The following is a 15,660-nucleotide window of genomic DNA, read 5'->3' on the forward strand; positions in this document are numbered from 1 at the left end:
TCTTGCTTTAAACTCAGATTAACAGACAGAAAAAGAACCTGCCCCTCACTCTGGGAAACGGGTCCCTGAACTTTTATCAAAGTGGCTCCAGCGTTGTCTTAGACACCACCTTTGGCCTGGCTCTGCAGTACGACTGGAAACACCATCTCCAGGTTGAAGTTGGCCCAGAGCTGTATGGCCTCCTGTGCGGTTTGTGTGGAAATGCTAATCGCAGCTCCTCAGCTGGCGCCATTGCCCCTAATGGCACTGATGATACCCAGACAGTGGATTTCACCCTCCCATGGGTGGTGAACGGTGACACAGGCTCCTGTATTGAAGACTGCGGTGGTGGTGTCTCATGTCCAGTGTGCACTCGAAGCCAGACCAAATTATTTCCTGGCAATGAAGGCCGCTCCCTTGGGATTGGGTGCACTCTGCTTGTGAGGAGCAATGGACCTTTTGCAGACTGTCACTTGTATATTGATCCTGAGCCCTTTGTTCGTAGCTGTGTGAACAGCCTGTGTGTCAATGAAGATGCCTCCTCTGTATGCAAGGTCTTGACGGCCTATGCCAACATCTGCCAGAGGCTCTCGGCCAGAGTCCAGAACTGGAGAACCATCTCACAGTGCTGTGAGATTTATTTTATTTTTTTATTTTTTTTTAAAGGTCCAGTGTGTAGGATGCAGGAATATATAGGCAGAGATGGAATGTGATATGTTTTCTCTAGTCTATAATCACCTGAAAACAAGGGTCATGTTTTTGTTACCTTTTTAAAATGAGTCAATCATATCTACATAGGGAGCAGGTCCTCGTCCATGGGGTTCGCCACGTTGGACTGCCATTTTTCCACAGAAGCTCAGAACAGACAAACGAAACACTGGCTCTAGATGGGGCCATTCGTGTTTTTGCGTCGGCCACTGTAGTTACCAGCCCCTCTGCAATGAGCTGAACAGTGTTGGGAAAACACTGATTTGTAATGTGAAACTGCTTTATTTTTGTTTGTACCAGTATAAATCACCTCGTCCGTTTGTTTTGGAGAGTAAGAAACTTCTGCCGATAATTCGACACCTGGTTAAAAACCTCCTGACCAATGGACAATGAAGGAATCTTAACAGGGAGTTCACGTTTGGCACTTGGGAGAAGTTTTAGCTTGTTGCAATCTGCCACTAAATCCTACACGCTGCTCCTTTAAATGATATCATAATTTACTCGAAAAATAAACCACAGAATTGCTAACACTGTGTTGTTCCTTTCCCAGCTATGGTATGTCCTAAAAACAGCCACTATGAGATCTGCGGTTCTGCCTGCCCTGCTACCTGCGCTAACCCGGAGGCCCACAGCAATTGCTCCCTGCCCTGTGTGGAATCATGCCAGTGCAACAAGGGGTACCTGCTGAGTGGTGGAAAGTGTGTACCACACAGCAAGTGTGGCTGTCTTCACCAAGGGTCCTACTATCACCCCAAGGAGAACTTCTGGATCGATGAACACTGCCAGGAGAAATGTGTCTGCCAGCCCAGCTCCAAGACGGTTATGTGTGCTCAGTCTCAATGCCAGGATGGAAAAGTGTGTAAGCTTCTGAACGGAGTCCTCGGCTGTCACGCGGATGGGCCTGGAGTGTGCATAGCCAAAGGAGATCCTCATTATACCACCTTTGACGGGCGTCATTTTGATGTGTATGGCAACTGTACTTATCTACTCACTTCTCACTGTCCCACCTGGGGGGACCTGGAAGACTTCACCGTGGAGGTCCAGAACCACATGGAGGATGCTACAAATGTTTCCTTTCGGCATGTTAAAATGGCAGTCTTTGGTTACTCCATTGAGATGTCAAATGAACAGAGGAACAGAGTTATGGTACGTTAAGTTATTTGTCCACAGTACATCTAGAGTAGACAAACCATATTCTCCACTTGCAGTATTAACACTACTCTGCTTGTTTCAGGTAAATGGTCTGCTACTGCGTCTTCCATCTGTGTTGAGCCAGGGCAAAGTAAAGCTCTACATGACTGGACTCTCAAAGTGTATAGAGACTGACTTTGGCCTTGTGGTAACACACAGCTCTGATGTCCTGACTGTTCGAATGCCAAGGACCTACTCTGGTAATCTCTGTGGCCTGTGTGGGGACTTTAATGGCAATCCAGAAGATGATGTGATGCCCGACGACGAATCCGATATGTCTCAGGCCGTGAGACACTGGAAAACCAGCAGCGAACATGAATGCGTGGATGTGCCTATGAACAACTCGGGTTGTAATTCACACGATCGGACTCTTTATGAGGGGAAGGATTTCTGTGCAAGGTTACTGGATACAGAAGGAGCATTCCAAAGTTGCCACGAAACGGTCGATCCACAAGATTTTTATGATAACTGTGTTCATGACCTCTGCTTTAGTAACCAGACCACCCTGTGTCAGATTCTGTCCAGCTATGTTGCTGTATGTCAAGAAATGGGAGCTATAGTGGATGAATGGAGAAATTTAAACTTTTGCAGTGAGTAACCATGGTTAAATCATTATTTTTGTATATGTACAGAATAGGACTATTGTGAATTTAATTGATTTCTTTCTCTCCTCAGATCACTCCTGCCCTCCTAACAGTGAATACCACCTGTGCTCCACTCACGTGTCTGACTGTGTGGCAAACCCAAGTCCTCCAGCAGTGAAATGCAAAGAGGGCTGTTTCTGCAAACCTGGGTTCTTCCACAGTGGTGGGAAATGTCTACGAAACTCTGAGTGTGGCTGCATTCACAATGATGTTTACTATGAAATCCATGACAACTTCTACCCCGATGAGCACTGTAAGCTGCACTGTGTCTGTGTGGGCCACAACACAGTGCAATGTACCAACCACACATGTCCAAAAGGAACAACGTGTGCCACCCAAGATGGCCACAGGGCATGTCATGCACCACAACCCGTTAAATGTGCAGTCATGGGCGGCAGGCACTTCAGGAACTATGATGGACGTAGCTTTGACTTTAATATGGGAAGCTGCCGTTATGTTCTATCCCGGGTTTGTGACGAGGAAGAGTCTGAGCCCACTGTTATTATCCAGCAAGGACAGCTGCACCTCAGGGTCCGTGGAGTGAACATATCTTTGGAGATGGAGCATTTGGGAAAAGTAAAGGTAAGCAGCTGCACATTTACAAACTCACTGTTTATGTGCCTCGATAGTTACTCTAACATTTAAATTTTCCAGATTGATGGTGTTTTGAGGAGGCTTCCTGTCCAGCTGGATCACGCAGCAATACTGCATTCTGGCTCGCTTACTCGTGTTGTTGTAGACACAGGGACTGTTGTCACTTATGGAGGGCCTAATCTGGTACAAATAGTGATTCCTGCCTCCCATAGCAAAATGTGTGGCTTGTGTGGAAACATCAGTGCCATTACTACTGACAAACAGAGCCTGAATTCCAGCCTTGCAAGTGATGCTTTCATCTTTGCATCTTTGTCACTTTCACCTCCTGGAACAAACTGCTCTGAAAAATGCGATTCCTGTTCAGAGTGCAACTCTACCATGGAAGCTTCATTTGCATCTGATAACCTCTGTGGCCTGCTGCTCGCTCCTGCAGGATCATTTGGTGAATGCCACTCCACTGTGGACCCAAAGCCCTTCTTTCACAACTGTGTGAATGACTTGTGTTTGTCTAATGGGAATGAAGAATTGTTTTGCAGCAGTTTGAGAGCGTACACTTTTGCATGCCAGGAGGCAGGAGCGAAGGTCAAACCATGGAGGGGTGAGAAGTGCAGTGAGTATCATTAATCTCTCTCTCTCTCTCTCTCTCTCTCTCTCTCTCTCTCTCTCTCTCTCTCTCTCTCGTGATCTCTCTCTCTCTCTCTCTCTCTCTCTCTCTCTCGTGAGTGCGCATGTGTTGTTTCATCAGTCTGTCATGGTGTGCCAGTACATGTAAATCATACAGGTCTGCACACACTTCTCTTGTACTTTAAGAACTCTGGCAAGCTCTGTACAGTGCTGTTGCCAGATTGATGTAAGACTAGCTAGACTCTGTACAGTATATGAACACCTTTTCTCCCCCCCCCCCCCCCCCACAGCACTCTCATGCCCCAAAAACTCTCACTATAATATATGTGTCAGTGCGTGCCCTGAGTCCTGTGGCATTTTATCCGATATCCCCTGCCCATGGGCCTGTTATGAGAGATGTCAATGCAAGTCTGGATACATGCAGAGTGGGAATGGCTGCGTCAAAGCTGAGGAATGTGGTTGCTTCTACCGTGGGCACTATTACAAGGTGAGTAGCTACACATTATTTAGCAAATATCAGCTATACACTTTCCCTTTGTCTCTGCAATGCATTTATGATTCTTCTTAATCCAGTGAAACTGTATATGTAAAATCTAAGATCTTAAGATTTGCAGAGATTTGTTTGACTCTGATTAACCTATTGGTTCGCTGAATCACTGAGGTGTGTTGTTGTGACACACTAACATGTGATCCCACTGCACTGGCAGTTGAACATGTTGCCACAGTTGAAGCTAAACAAGTAACGTGCCTTGGTTATTCCATGCACTGTTAATAACATGACTCATTAATGTCTTAGTCAATGGTACATATGCCTCACCTGTGTGTGGCATGACTAATCACATAATCCTAGGCCTTTGTGTTTTCCTGGCTTGTTTGTTTGCACTGTGTTTAAGAGAACAGTTGGGTAACGCACACCAACAGTGACTCACTGTTCTCTGTAGATTGGGGAGATATCGTGGGCTGAGGGATGCTCAGAGCGGTGTAAGTGCTCCGCCGCTGCCACCATGTGCTGCGAGCCAGCATCTTGCCCCAAGGGAGAGAGCTGCACCCTTAACAATACCTGGGGCTGTGCAAGGAAAGGTAGGCCCAGCTGGTTCTGCTGGGTTGGGTGACATTTCCTCACAGGCTGACTGTTGTTCTTTCAGCTGTACCGTGCAACACTCATTTGTCTTGCATTTTCAAATTTTAATATGTAACTGTTTTTCTGCCGGGGCTGTTTTGCAACCTCATACATAGCGCACAGGTGTTTTTTTTTTGTTTTGTTTTTTTCTGTGTCCTGTCATTTTACCTAAAATGAGGTTAAACCGTCACCCTTTTGAATAGTCCATTATGTACAAAAATCTCGTCCCTGCCTGGGGGCTCCAGCATGATTGCAGTGCTTGTCAATCATAAGTAATAATGCACCTCTTATTTTACTCACAAAAGCCTGTGACTGAAATTTAAATGTGATTTGTTGCAAATGACTTAATGTGTATTTACATTTGATGCCATGCAAATGAGTCTGATTTTTTTTTTTTTACTTCTGTGACTACAGATTATTTTTTATTCTAAAAACTACTTTAGAGCTTTATTCACTTATGTTGTAACAGTTGTTTCATAGGCTGATCTGGTCTGCAGATTTCTACAGCTGCATGTGTCTGCATGAATCTGATAATGTGCCACTTTGTTTTCAGGTGATAATGATTCTAAAATCTGTGAAGATGGCAAGACTTGTGGTGTCCAAAGCCAACCTCTGCAAACCCAGTGTTGGGTACTGGGAGGCGCCCACTTCTACACTTTTGATGGGAAGGTGTTTGAATTCCTAGGAAACTGTACCTACACTCTGGCCCAACTGTTGAATGACACCAGTGAGAATTTGACATTTTGGGTAGGGGTACAGAAAGACAGGACCCCCGACGAGGCTTCCTCTCTCAAAGCTATCCATGTCAAAATGGTTCAAGACAATATTACCATCTACAGAGGGGAAAAAGGCCATGCTTGGGTAAGTTTGAGTTAGGAAATACAAATAGTCACATCACCATTCTAGCCTCACTGTCAGTTTGTAGTTTAACTTTTTTATTATTTGAGATGCCAGTCATCCATTATTGATCATTTCTTCAATATGTCCTTTTAAATATTAAGTTGCTTGTGGTTTTTCACAATGTAGATGCACTGACACTACAAGGGTTGAAGGAACAGTTCACCCTCAAATCAAAAATACATATTCCTCTTACCTGTAGTGCTATTCATCAACCTAGATTGTCTTGATGCAAGTTGATGAATGTTTGAGATATCGGCTGTAGAGATGTCTGCCTTCTCTCAAATATAATGGCAGTAGATGGCACTCAGCTTGTGGTGTCAGAAGAAAGAAAATGGTTCCTACATGAAACTGCTCACAACAAGGTCTATGGATTATGTTGAGTTACAGGGTCATGATTTCTGGAAAGAGACATTGCTGTTGAGTTTGAGCACCACAAGCAGATTGCAATCTAATTCCATTATATTTAAGCGAAGGCAGACATCTACGGCTGATATCTCCAATATTCAGCAACTCACACCAAAACAATCTGGATTAATAAATACCACTACAGGTAAGAGGAAAATATGCTTTCTGGTTTGGAGGTGAACTGTCCCTTAAGATTTCATCACAAAATTGAAGGAAAATTGCATCCTGGGATAACATACAAAATGTTTTTGCTTTCTCCACAGATAAATGGCGAGAAAAGGCTACTACCCGTGACTCTGCAGTTTGCACGCGTGAAGATTTATCAGAGTGGCATGTTTGTTGTTGTAGATACTCACCTGGGAATCCAAATTAAGTATGACTGCGCTCATATTGCCACTATCCTCCTCTCCAATACAACAGCAGTCCATGGCATGTGTGGGAATAATAACGGCATTAAAGAAGATGACCTCAGGACCCCACAGGGGGAAGCTGTTGATGCTACCACCTTTGGCTGGAGCTGGAGAGTTCCTGATCAGGAAGCTCGGTGCACAGCAGATTGTGGAGATGCCTGCCCACGCTGCTCTGCTGAGCAGCTACTGGAGAAGGATGTCGCCAGTCAATGGATCTCTATGCACGAGTACATCTGGTCACCACAAAATCCATTCTACGTGTGCCGGGAAGTTGTTAATTACACTAAAATCTCAGCAGGTGTGAGCATGTTTGACCTGTGCTCTAGTAATGACACTCAGGAGGTCCTCTGCCCCATCTTGGAGGCCTACGCTGCCGCCTGCCAAAATGTCCAGATCCACATCGGAGAGTGGAGGAACAGCACCTTCTGCCGTGAGCAAATATGTCTTATGAAAGTACATTTTTGCAATTGAAAATGCTTCTTACAAACCAACACATGATTAGCTGGTTACAGTTGACCTAACTACCTGCCAGCCTGCCAATTCTCAACATCCCCCCTGACCCAGACGCCTCACTGTCCATACCCAGACCTATAACTGATTAATAATAAAAATTAATTTTAACGGAACTTTCCTATTTTAAGCAGAGCAACATTTGTAGCACTGGTTTAGCAGACCATGAAACACATAGACATTGCATACACTAAATTGTCTCATGTGATAAAGCAATTTCACAATGTACAATTTAACAAGAGAAAAGACAGCAAAAATGGCTTTTAATAAAAAATGGACAGGCTGTTAAATGTTCATATTTCCCACAGGCAGTTGAAAACTCGTCTCTCTCTAAAGATCACCCACTGGTTACAGGTGTCTTGATTCTTTGAGCGTGTAGTTTTCCCTCCACATTGTTGATCATTCTCCTTCTCTCCTATCAGCCGTTTCCTGCCAACTGAACAGCCATTATAAGTCCTGTGGCTCAGCCTGCCCTCCCACCTGCGAGGACCCATCCGGTTCAAGACCGTGCACCCTGGCTTGCGTGGAGACCTGCCAGTGTGACCCAGGGTTCGTCATGGACGGTGACACCTGTGTGCCCTTATCCCAGTGTGGCTGCACTTACAACGGCTACCGTTACCATGGCAACCAGGCCTTCTGGGCAGACGATGGATGCACCAAACGGTGTGTTTGTGACCCCAGCACCAACCAGACACAGTGCCGTTTGGATTCCTGCGACCCCGACGAATTCTGCGGCCTTCAAAACGGAGTCAGAAGCTGTGTGCCGCACCCCCAGCAGACGTGCATGTACACTGGTCATCACATAGTCACCTTCGATCAGCATGACTATGATTTGCACGGCACCTGTCGGTACCAGTTACTGGGCATGTGTGGACAGGTACGAGGCCTCGATACCATTCAGGTTTACGTACAGACAGATGGACACTTGGCCTCAGCGCTTCATGTCCTGGTCAATATAAGTGGTGTGCTTGTGGAGCTAAACAGCAAAAACAGTGAGAGCATAGAGGTGAGTGCAAGTATCCTCTTGTTGTTGTTTGTTTTTTAATGTGACATTGCATAATTTTTTCTGACACTCTCATAGGTTGTAAATAAATCATCTAATAATTAAACCAGACTTCACAGTGATTACTTCTGAGAATGTGTTGCTGACTTTCAAATGAAATTTTGGCCCCCCCTACAGGTCGATGGTGTCAAGAGGAGCATGCCCTATCACTTCAGCCCTTCCGCGCTGGCGTTCTCTTTGGGGCTGCACACTTACATCTACACAGACATGGGCTTTGAATTTAGTGTGGGCATAGAGGGCATAGTCAGCATTAGTCTCTCCAGTAAATATGCTAATGCTACTTGTGGGCTGTGTGGTAACTTCAACTCTGATCCTACTGATGACCTCACAGCAAATGGCCCACAGGAGCATCTCAGTCCAGAGCACTTTGGAAAAGCTTGGAGGAGTGGGCCGAATCCTTGGTGTGTGGAGGGCTGTCTGGGAGGAAGTTGTCCAAAATGTTCATCTGAGCGTCTGGCCCGCTTCTCTGACCCGGAGGCTTGCGGGAGGATTCTGGAAGTTAATGGACCATTCAGGCACTGTCATGGCAAAGTGGACCCCTCTAGCTTTTACAAGCGCTGCGTCAGTGACCTGTGTCTTCATGGAGGTCTCCAGCCTGCACTGTGTCACTCCCTGGCAGAGTATACTGCTGTCTGCCTTTCCCACAAGGCTACAGTTTCTGCCTGGAGGAGTCCTGGATTCTGCTGTGAGTGTTAATGTGCTCCGAGCTCTGTTGTGCGAGTGAATTAAATTAATATCCTCTACAATTGTAACTGTGCTGTTTGGAGTTCAGCATCATTGCACACCAAATGAAATATGGAGAGTTTGCAGATGCCTGTGCAAGCACACAACGTTTCATCATGTTTAGATTGTTGATATTGATCACGCAACATGAGGAGAAGAGAATGGAGATTATTTGCATACAAATCAAATATACGCCTGTAGGTGCTTAATGTAAAGTTTGTTCCCTCGGGTATTTATTGAAAATGTTTGTATAAGTTTGACAGTGTCTGTGACACATTGGTATTGAGGCCGCAACCTTCCAGGTGCTATTGGACCACTAGATGGTACTAATGCATCACTGGTCAACCCTAACCTTTACAACATTTTTCTGTCTTCCTGTCCTAAGTGACTGATGTCTCTCTGTATCTCCACAGACCCGTCCTGTCCCTCCAGTACCAGCTACAACATGAGTTCTGCCTCTGTTCAGCTCTGCCTCAGTTGGCAGAATAACACAGTAGAGATGCCTCCAAACATGGGGGAGAACTGCCTTTGTGAAGCAGGGTTAGTTCACAGTGGCAGCCTGTGTGTCTACCCAGAAAACTGTGGCTGCTTCCACCACAGAGAATACCTCAGAGCAGGACAGGAGGTGTCTACCTGCGAGCAAAGCTGTTTATGTCATGCTGGGGGACGCGTGACTTGTCGTAATGTCTCCTGTGGTGAGGATGAGGAGTGTAAGCTTATTAAGGGTGTTCAAGGTTGCCACCCCAAACCCAAAGTGGCACGCTGCTCTGTTGATGGATCCCAATACACCACGTTTGATGGACAGGCATTTGAATTTCATGGTTCATGTAACTACACCCTGGTGCAGACGTGCCTCAATAAACTGGATGTGGAGCCTGTTTTCATAGCTGCACAGGGCAACCACAGCGAGGGCAGGCAGATCTACTTGCAAGTCGATAAAATGCATTTTAAGATGTCAGCAGCTTTTCCTGGAAAAATTCAGGTAATTCATGTAATGATTTCACAGCCTTCAACATGATTTATTGTTCATCTTTTAGCATGCACTGTGAAGTAATTTTTCACAGCATACACGAACTGTTCTGTATTTTACATTTTTAAACGTGAATTATTTCACCCAGGTAAATGGAGTTTTCGAGAACCTGCCGTTCTCCCAGAGCAACTTCACTGTACATCAGAAAAATGGACGGATAACCATCAAGACCCCGCAGTCTGTTGAGCTAATTTCAGACCTGCAAAACCACATTCTGGTCAAAATCCCAGACATTTACCACCAGACAACCTGTGGCCTTTGTGGAAACTACAATGATAATCCCTTGGATGACCTGCAGCTGCCCAATGGCACCATGATCTCTGATCCTGACATTGTTGGGCTGTCATGGAAGTTGTCTGATACCGAATCATCCTGCAGCGACACATGTGACAGTACCTGTCAACTCTGCCATTATCCTGTGCCTGAGAACACGTCTGACCTGTACTGTGGCCTTCTCACCCATCCCACGGGTCCGTTCTCCTCTTGTCACCATTTAGCGTGCCCGAATAAATACTACGCACTCTGCATGGAAAATCTTTGTGAAGCAGAGGGACAACACTGGGCTCTGTGTGACGCACTGTGGGCCTACGAGGCAGCTTGTAAGGAGGCGGGAGGGATGGTTGACCTCTGGACGAACTCCACAGGCTGTGGTGAGTCTTTGTACATTGTTTAGTGATGTTTAAATGAGACTGAATTAAAATTTCAAATGATTAAATGCTGCAATATATCCTACTTATTAAGACTGACTGTTGTGCGTTTTATTTTACAGCTTATGAATGTCCTCAATTCAGCAACTACAGCCAGTGTGCCAATGCTTGCTCCTCACTGTGTCCTGAGATTAGCCAGGCGCTGCAGTGCCCCAGAGACTGCGAGGAAGGCTGCCAGTGTAATACCGGACACCTTTATGATGGTTATTCCTGTGTTCCAGCAGAGCAGTGTGGCTGTGTACAGGACGGGAGGAGGTTTAAGGTCAGAATTAACAGTTTTCAACTGTTCATTTAGATAGTCCATCACATTTATTTAAATTCAACAGTTGCGTTGTTTGTTTGCAATATTTTAATAAAGAATCTTCTTCAAATGACTTCAGTAAACACATTCTGATATTGGTTTCTGTCATTTTGTCTCTATTTGCAGGCCTCTGAGAGCAAACTGCTACAAAACTGTACTGTTAACTGCACCTGTGGGCCTCCTCTCGTCTGTGAGCAATACTCATGTCCTGCACTGCACAGCTGTATAGTTTCAGATGGAATTATGGGTTGCCACAAGAAGGGTGAGCATTTAAATTTTAAGAGCCATATTTTTTGATACTAATTTTCCTGGGCAATTATTACTTCTCTTGCTGTAAAAACATAAGTTACTGTATTTTTTGCAGCACCAGCCCCTGATCCATGTGAGGGAAAATGTGATGAAACTGAGACGTGTCACCTGAGCAATGGCACACACGTCTGCGAGAGTCGTCGCAGTCTGTGCTGGGCCTGGGGAGGCCGGCACTACCACACCTTCGATGGGCTCAACTATAACTTTGAGGGGACCTGTGCCTATCTGCTCACAGGCAGCAGGGGGTCAGCAAATGGTCTGACACCCTTTAGTGTGTCCAAGAAGAACAACTGTAAAGGCAGCACTGTGTCGTCCACACAGGCGGTCACTGTAAAAGCTTATGGGTACATCATCAAGCTTAGTGGAGGAAATGGCAGCGTACATGTAAGTATATGTCAGTTTTTGAATGTAAAAGCTGCTCAGGTTTTAATTTTATTACTGATGAGTCTCGCCCTTTATTTTCAGGTTAACAACCAGGTGACTAATATTCCTGTTAATCTGTTGCGGGGTAAGATCCAGGTTTCTTCCAAGGAAGGCAAAGCTGTACTGACGACTGACTTTATGCGTGTAGTATTCGATGGGAACTCTAATACTGTTGTGAAACTGGACCCATACTACAAGGGTAAAGTGTATGGGCTGTGTGGCAATTTTAATGGTGACCCTCAAGATGAGTATCCTGTAACTACACCTGGTTCCCCTCCTGTCAACACAAGTGTGGCGCTCACTGAAGCTTACCGGCTCTTCGATGGGGACGATAACTGTTGTACTGGCTGTAAACAGAAATCAGATGAAGATGACATGCTTGCAGATCCTGTTTCTGAGGTTGTCCCTGGTGGCAAAGGACAATGTGCAGTGCTCATGGATCAGAATGGTCCGCTTTCCCACTGTCATAATCGAGTTAATCCAGATTCTTTCTATGACAGCTGTGTGTTTGATCTTATGCATGACGGAGGGTCAGAACTTGCACTTGACGGGGCCATGTATTCATATTCCTTAGTGTGTGAAGAAGCCAGTGATGGCTACAACGATGAAGTGACAGCTGGTAAGTAGTCGTAAAAAGTGCAATGTAAGTCAGTTAAAATGTTGTTGTGGCTATTGTAATCTTAAATGACACACTGATAAATAATTTCAGGTGTGCACTGTCCACCAAACAGCCACTACAAGACCTGCGGCTCAGCGTGTCCTCCATCCTGTGAGTTTAACGCCACTTTCTGCAACAAGAAGTGTGTTCAGGCCTGCTTCTGTGACCCTGGCTTCATTAGGAGTCAGATTGGCTGTGTGCGTCCACATCAGTGTGGCTGCACGGACTCCAGAGGCAAATACTACAGCCTCAACTCAACTTTCTGGACGCCGGACAACTGTGGTCAGCTCTGTTTCTGTGGACCGGCTACTGGAGAGATCCACTGCCAGCCAGCCCAGTGCCCCAGAGGAATGGTCTGCAAGCGGCTACAGCACAAGCGGGTGTGTCAACCTGAAAAGCCTCAGAACTGTACCGTTGTCACCGGGCTGCATTTTACAACTTTTGATGGATATCATTTTGACTTTCGGGACAGCTGTGCTTATTCTTTGGTTCAGACTAAGGCCAACCTAACTGGACTAACACCATTTAATATCACCATCTCTGATGCGAGTTGCCACAAAAGGCTTTTTCATAGCCTCGATTTAATACTCTCCATCTATGGTTTGGAGGTGGTGGTGAGAAAGGATGACCCAGGGAAGGTTTTGGTGAGTACGTTGCGATGTCTTATTGACAGCCTTCAGAATGAACCATTGTATGTAACTTGAGTGTGTTCTTTTCATTCTCAGGTTGATGGACTGTATAAGCCCTTGCCATACTCTCACCAGACAGGCCATGTTAATGCCTACCACACACCTTCGTCTATCATCATTCACACTGATGTGGGGTTACATCTGATCATCTACAACACTGGCACACTAATGGTTATCCTCCCCAGCAGTTACGCCTCCTCTGTCTCTGGTCTCTGTGGGAACGCCAACACTGACCCTCACGATGACCAAATGATGCCCAATGAAGAGCTTGCCCAAAATAAACTAGAGTTTGCCCACAGCTGGAGGAAGCCTGGATCCGAGGCCTGTAGATCCAACTGTTCCTCCAGACCGAAGCGTTGTCCTGCTGAGGTGCAGAAGCTTTTTGAAGGCAGTGATTTTTGTGGGGTCTTGTTGAATGAGCTAGGGCCATTTGCAGACTGTGCGTCAGTGTTGAGTCCCAAGATTTACTTCCACAGCTGTGTAACAGATTCCTGCTCTTATGACGGACACTACTCAGCACTCTGCAATTCCATTGCTGCTTATGCTGCTGCCTGCCAAGCAGCTCAGCTGCCCGTCAGGCACTGGAGGAGTGACACTTTCTGTGGTGGGTATATAATTCGGTCTGTTTGTCATTGGTTAAATTTTAATTTACTTTAATACCTTACAGCTGATTAGAGTCCAGCCTCACATATTCCTAGGAACATTTAGTGTTTGATACTTTTATGTGTCTGTCCGGGTTCAAAGCTGGGCAGCTGGCATGTACCTAATGGCATACTTGTTGACCTTCAGGCTTTTATAAACATCATTAGACAAGTCAGCAAACTTTGCGTTAGGGCAGGTGTCTGCAATCGGCCATCATCTGTAACACTATGAATGACTAAATCATGTGTGTTCAAGCCAGGGAAGGCATACTGGTATTGTTTTGATAAGAGCTCAAAATTTATGTAAATTACTCCTTTACAAACACTGTACAGTTATTTTTATTTGACATAACTTTTAATGTGTCAGTTATTTATGTTTTGATCCTACAGCAATACTATTTTTTTCTATTTAATGGAAGGCAACCAAATATTTCAGTCCTAAGTGGCCACAGAAATTATTCAGCTCACAAAGTTTCCTCTATGCTGTATTTAACATTTTGAGCCGTTGCACTCATTTACACACAGACATTTACACTACATAAGTCAGTGGGCTGAGTGTTAAGAGCATGTGGGAAATTTTGGATGAGCTTATGTGTGACGAAGGTAGAACAAAATTCTGTTGGATGTTAATTATGCTCAGGTAGAATGAGATGTGTCATTGTCAAACGTCATGATTCTGTGACATTTAAGACTTACGTACCGTCTCTCCCTCCAGGTATGTCATGCCCTAAGAATAGCCACTATGAGCTGTGTGGACCTCGATGCCCTGTTGCGTGCCTCGGACTGTCCTCCCCAGCAGACTGTAGTGGAGGTTGTGAAGAGGGCTGCCAGTGTGACCCTGGCTACGTCCTGAGTGATGGCCAGTGTGTGCTGGTTTCTGACTGTGGCTGCATGCATGAGGGGGAGTATCGCCCTGCTGGCCACTTCTACTCTGAGAAGAGCTGCCAAAAGTGTGACTGCAAAGGGGGAAGGGTGACCTGCGGCCCTGTGGAAAGCTGTTCAGTAAAGGATGGCCTTGCCGTGCAGTATGGGGTGTGCCAAGTGTTTGCTGGCTTCGGCTACATCACTTTTGATGGTGTTATTCTGCCTCACCATGGAGCTTGCACCTACATAGTATCAGCCCTCTCATCTAAAGCCTTGCATGACTATACTCTGCTGCTTAGCTTTAAAAAGGACATGACTGGCATTTTCACAATCAGCAGAGTGGTATTTAATTTGTATTCAATGGAGGTGTCCATTGATCCTGAAACTCTATGGAAAATACAAGTAAGCAATCTGTATCCATTTATTTATTAAAGGTAAGTTTCATAAAATATTTGCAGCCTTAACTGGTTTCTGTGCTTACAGGTGAACAGAGAAGAACATGGAGTGCCTTTCGACAACGGACAACTAAAAGCTTATCAAGATGGCAACCGACTGATTATCATCACACCATCCGGGGTGGGGATTGACATGTCCTCCACCCATTACCTCAGGTTGACTGTACCGCAGGTTTATGACACCACAGCTTCAGGCCTCTGTGGGAACTTCAATGGGGACAAGTATGATGACATGGAAATGAGGAACGGCCACATTGCAAAAAGCTTTGCAGAGCTCCTGCACAGCTGGGCAGCAGCAGCAGCTCCTGAAGAGCACTGCACTGACACTTGTGGGAGAGAGTGTGAGGAGTGTAGGCTGTCCCCACACGACAGCATGGTCTGTGATATCCTGTTGATCAATAATATTGAATTCCACCACTGCTGGAACAGTGATGTGGAGCGAGATATTTACACACTCATGTGCAACAGGGCACTTTGTGCCGGGGCAGCAGGGCATGTGGCTGCATGTCTAGCACTAGAAGCATATTCTGCAGCCTGCCAGAGTAAAGGGATACCAGTGGGGTCATGGAGAGAGAACACTCCATGTGGTAAGTAAATGATTTTGACTGCTGTTTAAATGAGTATGTGCTCCACTCTCAGGTCTTGTCCACACATACATGGGTGTATTTTAAAACAGCCTTTTCTATGTGTTTCTGCCTTTCATCTACACGTA

At 45.5% G+C, this 15,660-nt stretch overlaps 1 protein-coding gene across 1 annotated transcript in view; it reads left to right on the top strand.

Moving 5' to 3' along the window:
- Positions 1-15,660, top strand: part of LOC126391735 (IgGFc-binding protein) — a 40,635-nt gene that overhangs the window by 4,150 nt on the left and 20,825 nt on the right. Inside the window, exons 4-24 of the mRNA XM_050046653.1 lie at positions 18-609; positions 1,238-1,833; positions 1,922-2,468; positions 2,554-3,104; positions 3,177-3,726; positions 4,031-4,227; positions 4,682-4,820; positions 5,414-5,721; positions 6,429-7,005; positions 7,508-8,091; positions 8,266-8,833; positions 9,285-9,853; positions 9,990-10,551; positions 10,671-10,870; positions 11,036-11,177; positions 11,277-11,602; positions 11,684-12,260; positions 12,351-12,943; positions 13,025-13,592; positions 14,345-14,895; positions 14,977-15,535. Coding sequence (XP_049902610.1) covers positions 18-609; positions 1,238-1,833; positions 1,922-2,468; positions 2,554-3,104; positions 3,177-3,726; positions 4,031-4,227; positions 4,682-4,820; positions 5,414-5,721; positions 6,429-7,005; positions 7,508-8,091; positions 8,266-8,833; positions 9,285-9,853; positions 9,990-10,551; positions 10,671-10,870; positions 11,036-11,177; positions 11,277-11,602; positions 11,684-12,260; positions 12,351-12,943; positions 13,025-13,592; positions 14,345-14,895; positions 14,977-15,535 — 9,856 coding nt within the window. The remainder of the gene's footprint in view (positions 1-17; positions 610-1,237; positions 1,834-1,921; positions 2,469-2,553; positions 3,105-3,176; positions 3,727-4,030; positions 4,228-4,681; positions 4,821-5,413; positions 5,722-6,428; positions 7,006-7,507; positions 8,092-8,265; positions 8,834-9,284; positions 9,854-9,989; positions 10,552-10,670; positions 10,871-11,035; positions 11,178-11,276; positions 11,603-11,683; positions 12,261-12,350; positions 12,944-13,024; positions 13,593-14,344; positions 14,896-14,976; positions 15,536-15,660) is intronic.

This window comes from Epinephelus moara, chromosome 6 (genome assembly GCF_006386435.1).
Source record: "Epinephelus moara isolate mb chromosome 6, YSFRI_EMoa_1.0, whole genome shotgun sequence".
NCBI lineage: Eukaryota > Metazoa > Chordata > Actinopteri > Perciformes > Serranidae > Epinephelus > Epinephelus moara.